Here is a 16020-nt window from a genome sequence, read left to right as displayed (position 1 = left end):
GTGCAATATTGCAATCTCTAGCTTTAGTGTGTTTGTTGCATCATTAGGAGCAAAATAGGAGGCACCGACTGTTTGTTTTATTACCTTGACAGCTGGGGAAGCCGTATGAGCCGTGCTCACAGCTGTCACACCTCAGTCCCACCACGCCGGGCAGACAAACGCACTGGCCGGTCATCTGGTCGCAGCTTGTGTAGCGTGACCCCAGCGGGGAACACTGGCAGGCTGGAGACGAAACCAGGAGAGGCAGAGCGGTTAACAGTCACCTTTACATTTGCTTCTTAAACAACAAACTTTAAGTCCTGACTTACGCGTGCAGCTCGGGTAGCCATAGTAACCGTGGGAGCACTGGTCACATGACACCGCGCTGTAGTTGGGTCGGCAGTGGCAGGCACCGGAGGCGGAACAGCGGCTCTCTAATGAGGTGCGGGGATCACAGGAGCACTCTGGGAAAATACCGCAAAATATTCAAAGAGTTAATATACAGCAAATGTTTTACTGAATGCTTTTATATTCTTCCATTTCATAACATTTTACTTGGGAGATAAAAAAAATTGGCACAATTTAATATCAAACAAATTGGCAAAAGATTCCTTAACATATTCTTATTTAGTTATGTCAAATAAAAGCACTTATTTTATGCATAAGAAATTGGATCTAATTGGTTGTTTTAACAAGACAATGCTTACATAATAACATTTAAAATAGTTCTGGAAAGAACTCTATAAACTACGCTTTACAATATGAAATGAACTGGGTTAGACTTGAATGTTTCATCAAATATGAAGGAGAATGCATTTTGAAAATACATATAAAAAGCCATTATGCAAAATAAATCATATTGCATATGTTAAATCTAAGCTAGCCAAAAATTTTTTTTATTTTGAATAACGTAAAGTACATTTTGGACCCTAATATATGTATAATGCAATGGTTTTACCATTTTAACATATTGTTTGATAACTTGAAATATTGAACTGATACGTTTCTGTGACCCTTGAACTAAACCTGTCTCATATTTTCCCTTATTCCTTTCTTATACTTTTTCCCATCTATTTTTTTCCCCACGTGCAAATTCCTGAGCCTAACAAAAAAAAAGAACAGATTTTATAAAGAAATGTGCCACTTCATAAAATCTAACCCAAAACAAATTGCTTCCATGTGCATCAGTCACATAAAGTGATCCATGATCCCTGCATTAGATCTGCTCTGTGATTGATTACCTTGACAGTTAGGGAAGGAGTGGAATCCAGAGCTGCACTGCTCACAGCGAGGACCCTGAAACTCTGGTTTACAGAGACAGCGGCCGGAGTCATCGCAGCGCTCAGGAAGAGAGCCGTCTATGCTGCAGCCGCAGACTGCAGAAAGAGGACAGACATCATAGCATTCCTAAACTATCTTTAATATATTTATTAGAAACCCAACCTAAAAACTACACTTAAAACTCAATAAATAAACACCTAACATTCCTTTTCATGACATCAGGCTCGGTGTGATCTCCATTAGGTCAACCAGCCTGACATCTGAGCAGGTGGTAAAAGAACAACTACTGTTCAATCAAGTCAAAATACACCCACTTATATACAGTTGAACAGCATGATCAACATCCAGAAGGAGCAGTTTGAAAGGAAATAATTCGATCCACATGCAGAAGGGGGGGGGCGGACATGAACAGTATTTGATTTGCATGCATCTGTTGTCTAGTGTGGAAAGGAAAGGAGATTGTGATTGGAGCAATTCCATCCGTCAGGCAAAGTCTTTGAAGTTCAACCAGAAACTTATACAGTTTGACAGGGGTCACACTCTGGGTTTACATGAGTTCTAGTGGATGTATTCTGTAATTAGGAGGTAAAGATACCTCTGATGGATGCTCCACAAACTGCCTGGAACATCAAGCTTGGCTTACGATCATTTAGTCTGTCCTATAATAAATGGTCTAGACATTAAAATCTAGGATCTGTCTGCATGAGTATCAAATCATATCTGGGTCAAACCACGGGTACTGGATCCGGCCAGTTAATACATTTCTAGAGTGAGTTATTAATTTATTTAAGTTAGCCAAGGTTGTTTGTTTTAGTGTGAATTCCACAAAAAATAATAAACTAAGAACTGAATTATTGATTTATTCAGATTTTTTCTTAACCAAATATGTAGATTTTTTTTCAACAAGATCCAGACATAAAAACCAAAAGTCTCCAGGTGGAGGAGGTGACTCACATTGGCAGAGGGGGTAGTTGAAGTAACCAGGCGCACACTGATCACATTGGTAACCCTGGAAACCACTCCGACACACTCCATGACCAGTCACCAAGTCACATGACCCGTCTTGGCATCCCGGACCCGAACACTGACAGGCTGGTAGGGGGAAAAAAATCCCAGTGTGACGGCAGACAGGAACAGAGTTTCTATGGTTCTAAAGCACTACATGATCATCATAGAACAATTATTATAGTTTTTATGTGAGACTAGGAGCATAGTTTTAACTGGTTTTATAAAATAAGACCTTAGGCACCTGATTAGTACATCCAACATGGTATTCCACGTCTTATTTCTAAAAACATTCTTTCACCCAAAAGTCTTTAACTGTATAGAAAACAGCTGGGAAGGAAGGAAGGAAGGAAGGAAGGAAGGAAGGAAGGAAGGAAGGAAGGAAGGAAGGAAGGAAGGAAGGAAGGAAGGAAGGAAGGAAGGAAGGAAGGAAGGAAGGAAGGAAGGAAGGAAGGAAGGAAGTTCCTTTTAGAACTTAGAAAGTGAATAAGGTCTTGAAATAAACACAAAAAAAAAATTGGCTACTCTTTTTTTATCCTTCAGTCTGATGCCTCCTTAAAAATAATGTTTAGGAAAATGAGCAGTTAACGTTAAACTTAAAGCATATAGAAAACTGCTGTGACTAAGAAAGGAAGTAAGTAAGTAAGTAAGTAAGTAAGGAAGGAAGGAAGGAAGGAAGGAAGGAAGGAAGGAAGGAAGGAAGGAAGGAAGGAAGGAATTGAAGGAAAGAAATGAAGGTCTAATGCCTCCTTATAAAAATGTTTAAGAAAATGAGCAGTTAACGTTAAACTTAAAGCATATAGAAAACTGCTGTGTCTAAGAAAGGAAATAAGTAAGTAAGCAAGTAAGTAAGTAAGTAAGTAAGTAAGTAAGTAAGGAAGGAAGGAAGGAAGGAAGGAAGGAAGGAAGGAATTGAAGGAAAGAAATGAAGGTCTGATGCCTCCTTAAAAAAAATTTTTTAGTAAAATGAGCTGCTAACGCTCATGTCTCACCCTGGCAGTTAAGGCCGTAGAAACCAGGGGCGCAGGTGTCACAGTGGTCCCCAGTGAACCCGGGTTTACAGATGCAGGTTTGAGTTCGAGGGTCCGTCCTGCAGGAGTTATCTACAGTACCTGCAGCGCTGCACTCACAGTCTGCAAAGAAAATACCATCATATTTGTTCTTTTCAAATATATCAATTATGTACCTACGTGTTTAATACAAACAATAGTTAAAAAAAGACATTTAAAGAATAAATGTTGGATGTTGTTGGAATGTGGCACAAACAACCATCAGAGGACAGGTGGTCTAGCTAGAATGATCAGTGTTTTTGGACCAGCTTATCAACTTTGAGCTACATTCAGTTCACAGCAGAGCTTTCCCATAACTCCCTCACACATCTGAGTAAAACAAAAGCATCACAACTGAGCAACTGAGAGCGAGATACGGTAGCATTTAACCATGAATACCTCTGGAGTCAAGGTCAGACATTTGTTAGTGTTCCCAAAACACAGTCAGACACTCATTCTTTCTTTGTTTCAGGTTTCAATAAAAAGATACTTTGCAATCCTCTCTGTGCATTTCTCTAATTAAATCCATCTAAACACACCCACTATAGTGTTGTTAGAAGTATTTGCCTCTATAGTTCCTTTTGTCGCTGCCTTGGTTTCACACTTAAAGGTTTTAAGCTTGTTAACCAGACTTAACACCAAAAAACTTTTCAAATAATGATTACATTTTTAAAAGAATCAAAGGTTCCCACCCCCCAAAACAAGTAGACTGCAAATGTAAACAGTAACTTTTGTATCTCAGTGAAAGTAGAGAAACACACAACTTGTAATTGGATTAAGATCGGGACTTTGACTAGTTCACTCACAAATCTTAAACATCTGTAGTTGAAGTTGTGCCATTATTAAGTGGGAGGCTTTTTTATTTTATTTAAGATTTTCTAGTAGAGAGCAAAATTCCTGGTTTTGTCATAAAGAGGAATTCATCTAAGTCTTCAAGCAGCAAACCAAACCCAGATCAGCTTTAGCATTTCTGGGTTTTTACACAAACGCCTGATGCTCTCCTGGAGTATTGGTAGGGTGGCCCCTTCGGAGACTGTTCTCGTCTGTTCCACAGTTACTCCATTTGTTAATGATAGTTCTACACACAGTTCAAAAGCTATGTTGCTTTCTTTATTATCTGTTGTTTATTATGAGGGCATGTTGCTCTTTTACATGTTGTTAGCCGTTTTCATGTTGCCAGATGGGTTCTATTAAGGATTTCTCATTAGGACAGGTCGTTAGTGATCCAATTAGGCTTTCCACAATAGGGATTCATTAAAGTTAATTTCACACTTTAATCATCTCTTAAAAACTAATCTTTATCTGACATAAAAATTGTTTGCTAATCTTATAAAAACACTTCATCCGCTTTAAAAGGCTGAAACATCTCTGTCCTCTTTGTTTGTACATATATGAGCAGTAGAAAGATGTTTATGAAAGGCTGAATGGAGCTCCATTGAATGCACAATAAATGTGTAAACTTGTTAGCGATGGGGAAAACTTGGTTTTGTATACATTTCTGTATAAGTATAAGAATTAAAACCAGTTTCTGATCATATCACTGTTGGAATCAAGAGAAGAAACCTACTGATGATCTCTCCAGCTGGTTTGGCTTCACCGTTGTTCTCATTGTTAGTGGGATCGGTGGAGATGGCTGGCAGACAGAAAGACAAACGTTCCTGTTTAACTACGGAAGTCTGTTTTAAACACAGCATCTAAAAATGTTCCAACTCACGGTAACACTCAGGGAAGTTAATAAAGCCACTGGCACAGGCGTCGCAGTTCTCTCCAGTGTATTTCGGTTTGCAGAAGCAACGTCCGGTCAGATCCTCACACGTACCGTCTGTGAACTCTGACTGACAGTTACAGGCTGCAGGCGGATAAAAGGGGAAAGATGAAGAGGAGGCATTGAGGATGAAGCGTTAGAGGAAAACTGACGGACAACAGATACTCACGCAGACAGGCCAGAGGGGAGTCGATGGGATGGTCCGGTGACCTGTAGTAGGTGGGGATGCAACGCTCACAGTTGACTCCGGTGGTGTGATGCTGTGAAAGACAGTTTGTGACAGTTTTACACCTTTAAAGCTCCAACACTAACATCCTTTGTTTCAGGAGTCTAAAGTACCTGGCAGTTGAGGCAGACGCCTCCTCCTCTGTGGTGTCCATGGATGTCCAGACTGGCTCTCCTTCGGTCCACCTCAGGATCGTAGTAACAGTCGAAAGAGTGACGGTGACAGTTACAGGCTGAAAGGACCAAAAAAAACATCTTTAATATAGCAACAAAACTAGGAAAATACAGAGTGATATGAAGATACATAATGTATATTTATTATATCCAAACATCCAGAGGTTTGGGGAAAGAGTTTGTTTTATACCTAAAATAACCCATAAACCAATAAAATAGGACACATGAAGGCCTGAGCTGCTCTTTAAGGAGTTTTCTCTGTGTGCTGCATAGCGTAGGATTCACCTGCCCCCCTTGTCCTAGTCTTTTAAAGTAATAGGGAAGCGGCTGTTCAAACTGTTGCATTTTCGAGGTCTCCGAAATGGTGCACGACTTTACAGGAGTGAATAAAGTGAATGTGATTGGTCGGTTATCAAGGGGGCGGGATTGTTGTGGCGGAAGGTTTGCAAGCAAGTTTGGTTGTAGCCGGTTTGTCAGAAGCATCTTGTTAACCAGTTAGCAACTTCGTGCTAGTAGGTTCCCAATGGGAAAATCCATTGCAACCAAGTAGCACTAAATTAATGATTTAGAAACGACACTGTCAAGGAACGCTATGGACAGTGGAAACATGCAAGAGGAGGGGAGTTTAGTGTCGGAGGTTGAGGATGAGTCTACTCTGTCATACATTTTTTTATTTAAAGAAGGAAAGCGGGAACGAAGTTGTCGTGGAAGAGGATGACAGGGTGGCAGAAGCTTGGTTGGGTGTAGAAGGCTTACAGCCGTACATGTTTGAGCCCTTGCCTCGCAACGCTACCGGTTCTATTAGCTCTACGCCTGCCGAAGACACAGACATCCATCCCCGTGAACACTGGGACGAAACTAGATGGGAAAGGAAATTATGATTCCTATTTCTTATTTCAACCGTTGCGTATATTAGCTGCAACATATTAATCAAGATGCTATGACCGAAAAAATTTGATTGACAGATGATCATTGATATATGATTGGCCGAATTTAGGTGTTCAGGCTGATGTATAATTAACTGGCCTGCATAAAATAACGGGTGAAAAAAATTATTTTCAGACAGGATTTTGGGACAATATGGTCTGATAAAGATTACATGTATAAACATGTTTAAGCCAGAATGATTTTACATTTAAATATGAATTCCCTACAACTTCAACCATAGCTCTTTATTCAGTGATTACCCAATTAGTCATTAATAAACTATAAGAAGAATTAAAAAAGTTTCCAGATACCTGATAGAATATAACTACTAGAGTTTTAAGGGAGGAATGTATTATACAGGAGTAAAAGGACGTGTTGTGCTTTTCTGGTGAGCTGAAGATTCTAGAAACATTTAAAAAGTTGAGCTGAAAACAGAGCATCAGGTTCCTGCTGGTGGCCCTCATCAGGGTCTGTTTGTAAAGTAAGTTCCCTAATATTTCAAGGCAAATTACATGTTCTACCTTAATCCAGTAACAAGAGAATTTTAGTGTTTCACATGAATAAAGGATAAGAAAAGAAAATACAGCATAACACTTATTGCTGTGGCATAATGAGGGCGGGTAAAGATTGCAGAATAAAATAATTATACGTCACTGGAGTCTTTGGAAACTGAGGAATACGTGTTTAGACATATAACCCTGAGAGCAATCAGACATCAGAAGTAATCTCACAGAATCAACTGTTGTTGCTCATCAATCTGATATGAGTTCAAATTCTATTTTCAAAGTATTTTAGGAAAACGTCTGGAAAGGCGAGGCTCATTTTCAGGTGGAAATCTTTCTAGGCTTTTGAATTCTGTATTTTTATTTGTTTTTATCAGCAGGTTAATTAGGTTAATTGGCTTATTATTACAGTTAAAAATCAAGATGAAAGATGTGACAAAAAAAGTGGGAAACCAGAGGAGATAATATTGGCTTGCCATAAAAAAGGAAAGTTGGCTGTGGCAGCAGTCATCCTGCAAACTTTCTCCATACTGTATCTGTCTGCTTTATATTCATTGTGGGTCATCTGTTGCTGGGAAAGCAGTAAATCAGCAGTCAGTGAATTTATCTGACTGAACAACCACTGATCCATACTGAAAACATTATTCAGTAAAGATGTATATGTGTAAAGTCTAACATGAACATTTGTTCAAACTTATATCAATTGGTGGTAAAACATTAATATTTAACACAGACATGAAAATGGCTTTTAGCCAAAAGACAAAAAGCTGAACAGGAATAAAAGAAGCAAGGAAAGGGAAAAAGATCCAAAAGATAAAATTAATAAGTAAAATGGCAATTGTAAATCGGTTGCAACTTAAATTCTGGGTTTTCTCATCAATGACGTTTAAAGCTGCTGCTCTGCTACTCATTTCCTCAGAACGGCGGTTTTAATAGAGGATGGGGGATCAGACACTGTTTAGGATCCAGCATTTAGTCCAAGAAGAAGTTCAGCTGTGATTAACAGAACCACACAGACTGTCTGACTGCATGAAAACCAGGTTGGGCTTTTTTCATCCATCATAAAAGGCTAATTTCATGTCTAATCACAGGCTGGTGGAACATCTTTCTTCTGATAACACTTAAGGGCCTTTAAAGAGTTCTTTACAAAGTATTCATCGGACCAATCTGATCCAGTTAAAAGGGAAAAAACAGGAAGTATCTAAAATGTTCATGTTCCATGGAGCGGGACGATGGGTTCTCAAAGGTGTCTTAATGACAGATGGTTCTTCTGTAGAACAGCGAATAATTTGCTTGGTTTCAGCTTTGATCATCAACCAGCATTTCTTTAGACTGACAATATTTTATTTATTGTATCCATCTCTAAATGTATTCAGGGTAAATAATGTAGATAACCCAGACTTAAACCTAAAAAGTTAAATGAAAGCACAGAAATTTCAGCTTCTTATGATCTCAGTTAAAACACAGACACACACGAATGCCTGAGGACCAGACGAACTACCGCTTCTGATAGTACTTTGTTCTTATCTGACTCGGTGTCTGAGAGGTCCCGTCTCAATGAACTGCTTATCCTGCATCTTTCCTGCAGCTCCACAGCGATGCCTTTACTCTAAGTCGGAAACATTTATATTTTTCACTCACTCTAAAGCAGAACAATGAATTAGTGAAAAACTAAACTAAACTAGACATTTAGTGAACCTTTGGCCATTGTTATTTCCATTATGAGCTTAAAAACACCAATTCATACCAATCAAAATGAAACAGGAGAAAACTTTAGGCTGGGACCTAAGCTTTCATCTAGCAAAGTGTAAAAAAGTTCAACAAGTCAACTTATTGGATCTTATTATACTTAGTTAATTTATAAAAATGAATATTTTAAAGAATAAAGCCTGTTCCAGATGAGTATGAATTAAAATGACTAAAGGTTAAAGAAAACTATCAGGTAGGAAAAAGCCACCTGGCTTTACTCAGCTGGTAAGATACGATAAAATCAAAAATCAAATCAAAAAGAGCATGCTTTCAAACTGTCATGCAGTAGCTAACTAACACACAAATACTTTAGAATCTATTTCTGCACATTTCGATTTATAGTTATGTTCCTGTTTGGACCAGGCTTTAGCTGATACACAAAACACATCCCTCTGATCGATTTTGGAATTTATATCTTCAGACACTTAAATATTAATGAGGGCCAAGCATTCCAGGTTCCTTAGTTGAAAAAATAGCCCACATCATCACCCCTCCACCACCATGCTTCGTTTGATTTGCTCCAGTTCATCAAAAACAAAACAAACAAAAACATTTTTTGGCTGTGTTATCAATGACTTTATGATCTTAAATCCTAACTGAAGGCTTCTTAAGTTTTATTACTTCTTCTTTACTTATGTAATTTTTTTGAAAAACCGTTGTTTGTCATATCTTATGTAAGTAATAAGGCAAGATGTCATGACCGTAAATATAAGAGTGGACCAGCACCTTTTATTACGCATAGGAAAGAATTATAGGTTTTCTATACTGATGCACAGCGAAAGTATATGCAAACTGAACTAGAAGGCCTGAAAACGTTCCTATCCTCACCATAAAAATGTTCATGTGAGAAAGTCCAGCCTCTGTTTCTGCTGAGCTTCATTAAATTAAAGCCAACTGATTCTGTTGAACCAACACATGAAACACATTCCTGTGCAGGCTTCAGTGAGCACACCTTCTCTCTCTCTGTGTGTGTGTGCTGTGTTGGGCCCCACTCACGTTCGCATTCATTAGCGCTGTAGGTCGTCGCAGGTTTCCACGGTAACTGGTTGTACCCGGGGCAGCATTGGTCACAAAAAACGCCGCAGGTGTTGTGCTTACAGTCACACAGCAACCTGTGAAACAATAAAAACAAAAAGAGGAGAGAAAAAGCAGTTTAGCTCAGATTCAGTTTCCAGCTTTTCTGTTAGTGTCCCGCTAAAGTTTATTCTCTAACATTAATGTAAAAACAGGTTACTGATGCTGCAACTTCTCCCATACTGTAACACAGTAGAGGTTAAACAGTAAAAAAAGATCCTCTCAACAAAGAGGAGTGCAACCCATCTCCTGGGTGGACAGAGGCTGACCGCTTCACCCCGGCTTCTAATTGGATTAGTGAGTGAACTTACTGCCCACAGAGTGTGGCCCAAACACAGCAGGGAACGAGACAGAAAAACAAACTTCACCTTGCTTTTTTTATTAGTCTGAGTCATCTTAACCCTGCATAAAATACAAAGCGATCACGGGAGAACGAGGAAAGTGTAATGAGAGTAAAGAGGAGGAGAGTTAGATTTTAATCACTTAATTGTGAACTTTTATTCCAGACTGACATGAGGGAAAATAACTTGGCTATTTTGACCTGAGGGATCTAGATATAGTTGTATTAACAGTACAGTAAAATATACAAACCTGATGTGAATGAACACTAGTAACTGAAAAGAAGAGCAAAACAAATTTGCTCTTCTTCCGATAAAACTGAGAGATTCAGTTCTTTATTGAAAGGGTTTAACCTCTTAACATTCACCTCATTTTGGGTAATCCTCTCCTATTTTGCACACCCAAATGGAAAAGCAACTTAGGAACATTATTTTAAAGCTAACACTCTTTAGGTTATGAATATGTAAATTAAAATTGGATGAGTAGAACACAGACCAAGCTGCATCAGTTTAATCATGACTCAAAGTTGTTGTTTTTTTATTCTCGAAAATGATAGGCCTTTTTTGAACAACGGTAGTAAAGACATTCTTGAGGGCAGAAGCAGGTTTCATTGTATTATTTTTGTTGTACATCATGTCAACCACAAATGCAGAAAATGTCAGACCTCTAGCTATAACAGTTCCAGAGCTGTGGGGTATGGAACTTTTGGTGTCAGCTTAGAGCTGCGCGCAATGGCTCTACCTGCTGGTAAACATTTTACCAAGGGAATTTTATGCATCCCTCACTTAAAGGAATAGTACACCCAAAACATGATTAGCCTTCATTTTCTACTCACCCCCATGCTGCACAACACCCTGGAGTACTTTTTTGATATCTCAAATGCATCTGGAGATCTGGGAGGCTTCTTGCTGTCTGCTGACATTCAAATAATGGAGGTCTATGGTGCCCGAGACAGAAAGGTCCATAAAAGTCCACAAAAAACGTGTCAATATTCCTCCATACTGCTCGTCCAATGTATTCCAAGTGTCCTGAGTGGGTAGCATCCAGAATTTACTCGAAACTAAGTCATTTAGAATGTTTTTAGAGCATAAACAGTAGTGTATAGGATTTCCTGAAAGCGCGCACATGCGCGATCACGACGCTACGGAAGACGGCAGACCAAACCAGATGAAAGTGCGCATTCAGCGTCTACTCTGCCAATAATGCAAGCGTAGAAGAAGAAATGTGCTGTTTACCTGTGCAAAGAAAGAAACAACGAAAGAAAAATGTCTGAGGACTTCAGTGTTGAGGAAGAGCATGAGTTCTTTGCCGAGCTGAATGCGCTGGTTTGGTCTGCCGGCTTCCGTAGCGTCGTGATCGCGCATGTGCGCGCTTTCAGGAAATCCTATACACTACTGTTTATGCTCTAAAAACATTCTAAATGACTTCGTTTCGAGTAAATTCTGGATGCTACCCACTCAGGACACTTGGAATACATTGGACGAGCAGTATGGAGGAATATTGACACGTTTTTTGTGGACTTTTATGGACCTTTCTGCCTCGGGCGCCACAGACCTCCATTATTTGAATGTCAGCAGACAGCAAGAAGCCTCCCAGATCTCCAGATGCATTTGAGATATCAAAAAAGTACTCCAGAGTGTTGTTCAGCATGGGGGTGAGTAGAAAATGAAGGCTAATCATGTTTTGGGTGTAGTATTCCTTTAAGGTCCACTGGGTCGCCGGTGACCCGGTGGGTTTTAAAAGGTTAATATGATATCTGCCCGCTGTCTGTTACCGAAGATCTCTGATTTTTGTGGCTAAACATTTTGTACAGCTGTCTTTACAGGGAATTTTAAACCCTGCTTTTAACAGAGTGTTTGTGAGGTCAGACAATGGTGCTGGGGGAGAAAGCGTTGAATCCTATCTGCTCTCTAATTCATCTTAAAGCTGTTTAATGTGGTTGAGGCCTGGAGCAGAAATATAAATTTCCCCAGGCTGGTCCCACAAAGTTGGAAGAGTAAACATATCTTGGTATTAGAAGCGTTACGAGATCAGAGAGTTGTATTTACCTGCAAACTAACAAACCTAGACTGAATTGTTGTTGTTTCCAATCACTTATACTTTGTTTTAACACCACTAATAGGAAATTGCGGAATATAGTAGCAAGAAATTTAAATGACTAGATTGACTAATACAAGTTTTTGAGGACGAATGCCTTTACTGATTATTTTGACATCCGCTTAAAAGTTAAGTCATGCTGGATGCATGTACAATCCGCACAGAAAATGAGCGACTTATCACAGCGTCCTCAGCTTTTACACAGTGTGCATCTTTTTTCCCAATTCTGACCGGCTCCAGGGGGGGGGGGGAGTTCAGCCAAACAGCTAGCTGACAACACCAAATTACATAAGAAAGTAGAAACGCAGCCATTTACAGCTGCAAACTACGACAGTCATTTCATTTCAAGAGTTTCTCCACAATCTGTTGATAATGGTGGTTTTTATACCCTAACTCACTAAGATGTCTACATTTCCAAACCCTTGCTGGTGTGAGGTGTTTTTCACTTGGCATGTTTTTCCACTTGGAGCTGTTCATGTAGTTACAAATCACGGTACAGAAAGTCTGTTTGCACGGACGCCGTTAGACACTGCAAGTGTCATGAATTCAAGGCATGGCTGCTAAATATGTTAATGAATTGGACAATTCATGCATATCGGCCAAAAACATTTTCCAGTGAACATATTGGTCTCCCTGTATTATTTACAAAATATTAGTGAAAGCAGTTTACATGCTGCCAACCTGCTGGCTGAATTAACCTGCGGTCATTTAAGGGGTTATAATACTTCAATTCAAATATACTGTTTGGGGAGGGAAATACCTTTGGGCACTACAGAGTATCTCCTGTTTTATGTGCAGTGACAGCTGAAAAAAAATCCCCTGCCGCCCTGAACAGGATGCAGCTGAATTGAAAATGTTTTTGTTTTATTAAACTGTTAACTGACCGTAACACCTGCAGTTCTGCAGGCATGTTTGAGCTGATAAAGGTCCATGCATTGTGTTTCAAAACTCTGATTGAGTTCCCATGTTTTTCTTCAGAGCTCCATTCATTCAGGCTGTTTTACAAACACCCCTCTGCTCCATAATCTCAACATTATTTCTGTTTTTAGGTAAGGTTGGAGCTTTTTAGGTTTTGCAAACAAGTGTTCAGATGGTATTCTTTGATATTCTTATTTGTAAACTTTATGGATTAGTGCATCTCTTCACTTCTGCTTCTTCGAATCGATCAATGATTCAAACATCCCTCACATCAGCAAAAGTAAGCTCAGTCTGGATGGAGATACCCATGGATTCTCGGACTAAGAGGAAATTAATCATCTGGACAAACATGATTTACCGGTAATATCATATACCAATGTAACACAATCATTGATATCTATATCCACTAACAGAAATTCAAGAACAAAAAAAAATTTTAATCAATCTAATCAAATTGTTTATTATTTCATCAATATATCAATATAGATTGATGCATTCTTACACCCCTAGTTAAAACAGTTAAATGGATTTGCAATATATTCACAGTTTCTAAATCACTGCTGTTTAACACTAACTTTGTCCCTCTCGTCAATTAGGTGGGAGTAACATGCTTAAACTGGGTTTGGGGCCTAACAGAGGGGGAGTGATGCAGATCCATGCATGCGAGCTAGAAGTAAGCAATTCTCCTCCCCATATTAATTTCCCGCAACAATGGACTGTGGACAATAGAGCATTCAAGGCCATGAAAACAAGGAGGCCCCGGAGCCAAATATGCTTGTAGTTAGTGCAAAGGAAAACTGTAAAATAAAATCAAGGCCTTAAAGTTGCAGGATGGTAGCCCTCCAGGACTGGAGTTGGACACCCCTGTCTTTTAGAAAACAGTACATTAAATCTGGCCCGAGGAACAAACTGTGTTTAAAGTAGTCTTGAAGTCATGCATCTGCTTTCTAAATGAAATTTAAACAATTATTTCTGCTAGCAGAGGGGCCATAATGATCTAGCTGGAGTGGTATTCTAGTATTTTAAACATTTAGAGTAACAGGGCTGGCATGAGGACACCTCTACTGCAGCTCGGTTTTCTTTTCATCACGATTCATATGTTTAACAGACTGGAGACAGAACAGGAGATTGATTCTTACAGCTGGCAGGTGTTTGACTGATGGAAACACAGGATAATAATTCAAATAAATCCCTTCTGACTGCATGTGGACTTTGAGGATTTGTTCGCTGGTTGTGTAAGAGTGAAGGAATACAGACTCATGAGTTTTTGTTTAATCTCAGCACTCACATCAGTCCCAGGCTTCGTTTGATGATGCTAAATCAAGCACTTGTGGAAAAAGGTGACAGTGAGTCTGCTGACTGGAGGTCTGTGAGGTGACAAAGTTACATCCAACAGCTGAGCTTCTCCTTTTGAAAGTTTCATACTTCTCCAGGCTCAATTTCCCAGATTGCTTTGTGTCTTTAAGTGGTTTTTTGAGGATCTGATATAAACTTGATTTAGGATTCAAAGAATAAACTAATGAATGAAGGAAGTAAAAATACCTGGTTGGTTTTAATAAAGGGACAAATGGTTGCTTGGATCTTTTAGATAACTTTGGGAGATTAACCACAATTTTTTCCATACCTATTCTTGAAAAAAAAAAAAACTGCACCTAATATCATTATCTTGGCAGTGATATCCTGGCTTAATTACACACTTCTTTCATCTGTCCAATTCTGCCAAGTTTCTCATAACTGCTCATCTGATCCACCTGCTCCCGCCTCTATTTAAGTTGCTTGCATCCAGTCTTCAGAGCCAGATTATTCTTGTTCTTTCGTGCTAGTGGTGAGATTGTTTTTAAGTGTTCCTTTGTGTTTCTGATGTCTTGATCCTGACCTGTTCTGCCTCTCAACCACTGAGCCTGTCTGTTCCGTCTGAACGGTTTGCCTGACTCTGCTTTGGACTCCTGCTTGTTCTGTGTTCTGTGGGGCTGCAACATCGGGGAAACTCTGAGCATCTTGTTGTTAGCTCACCGGCTAGATCCTACCTCATTCTCAGGACACGGGCTGAACTGTTAAACAAGGTTAGTGACGCGTTCATAATTATCCAAAGTAAGATTATTGTGGTCACCAACCTGTGTTTCCTTTTACAGATTTTCCCGATTGCACCCTACACCAATCCTTCGCTTTTTAAACAAACACTTTTTGAGTTAACCCAATGTCTTGCCTGAATACTGAGTCCTTATGTTCTGAACCATAAAACCTAAACTACAATTAGTGTAAGCTAATTATTTCATTACCACACTAACACTCTCTATGCCATATTATATTATATTATATTTCAGAAGTTTTATTTAATAGGGGACATCAGAATTATTACAGAAGGTGGAAAAGTAGGAAGAAGATGCATTGTGGGGAAAGTCTGCATAAAATGTAAGACAATCATTACTCAGACTGGCGTCGGATCTTAGCTTAAAAAAGAAAAATCTAATTGACCAAAGCTGGATGGTTTGAAGTCAGTTCTGATTAATCCATATTAACCAAACGGTTTTCCTCCGTTTCACCATTATGATGTCCTTGTTGTACCCCTGCTAGAAAACATTACATCTAAACAGTCTTTTGAAATTGTGATATATATTTATATATAGAGAGAAGGAGAGAGAGATTGTGACTTTATTCATGCAGTTCTAGCAAATAGTGCAGCTCTAAACATGTTTGCACAAGACTGTTGTTAAGTTTGTCACTGTTTACTAGGACAAACCTCGCTCACAATGTCATTTAAATGCCCTGCAACATGGTGATTGCTTAGGACCTGCTGATGAGCTAAAATTGATCAATCATATCATAATTAATGTAATTTTTTTTAGTTTATTTCCAATTTAAACTAGGAGATTATAGTGAATAAACACCAGAATAATAAGTGTTAGCAAGATTAGATGGTTTACCAAGGAGCATA

General features: G+C 39.1%; 1 protein-coding gene across 1 annotated transcript in view; it reads right to left on the bottom strand.

Annotated features, from left to right (window-relative positions):
• The window catches only part of lama5 (laminin, alpha 5), a 108134-nt gene that overhangs the window by 50502 nt on the left and 41612 nt on the right, over window positions 1-16020 (bottom strand). Inside the window, 10 exon segments of the mRNA XM_038309294.1 lie at window positions 85-222; window positions 309-443; window positions 1221-1355; window positions 2215-2352; window positions 3258-3398; window positions 4882-4947; window positions 5029-5163; window positions 5249-5339; window positions 5419-5537; window positions 9654-9769. Coding sequence (XP_038165222.1) covers window positions 85-222; window positions 309-443; window positions 1221-1355; window positions 2215-2352; window positions 3258-3398; window positions 4882-4947; window positions 5029-5163; window positions 5249-5339; window positions 5419-5537; window positions 9654-9769 — 1214 coding nt within the window.

This window comes from Cyprinodon tularosa, unplaced genomic scaffold (assembly GCF_016077235.1).
Source record: "Cyprinodon tularosa strain WSP-4 unplaced genomic scaffold, ASM1607723v1 ctg66, whole genome shotgun sequence".
Classification (NCBI taxonomy): Eukaryota; Metazoa; Chordata; class Actinopteri; order Cyprinodontiformes; family Cyprinodontidae; genus Cyprinodon; species Cyprinodon tularosa.
The sequence above is the reverse complement of the archived record's forward strand: the minus strand, read 5'-3'. Positions and strand labels throughout refer to the sequence as shown.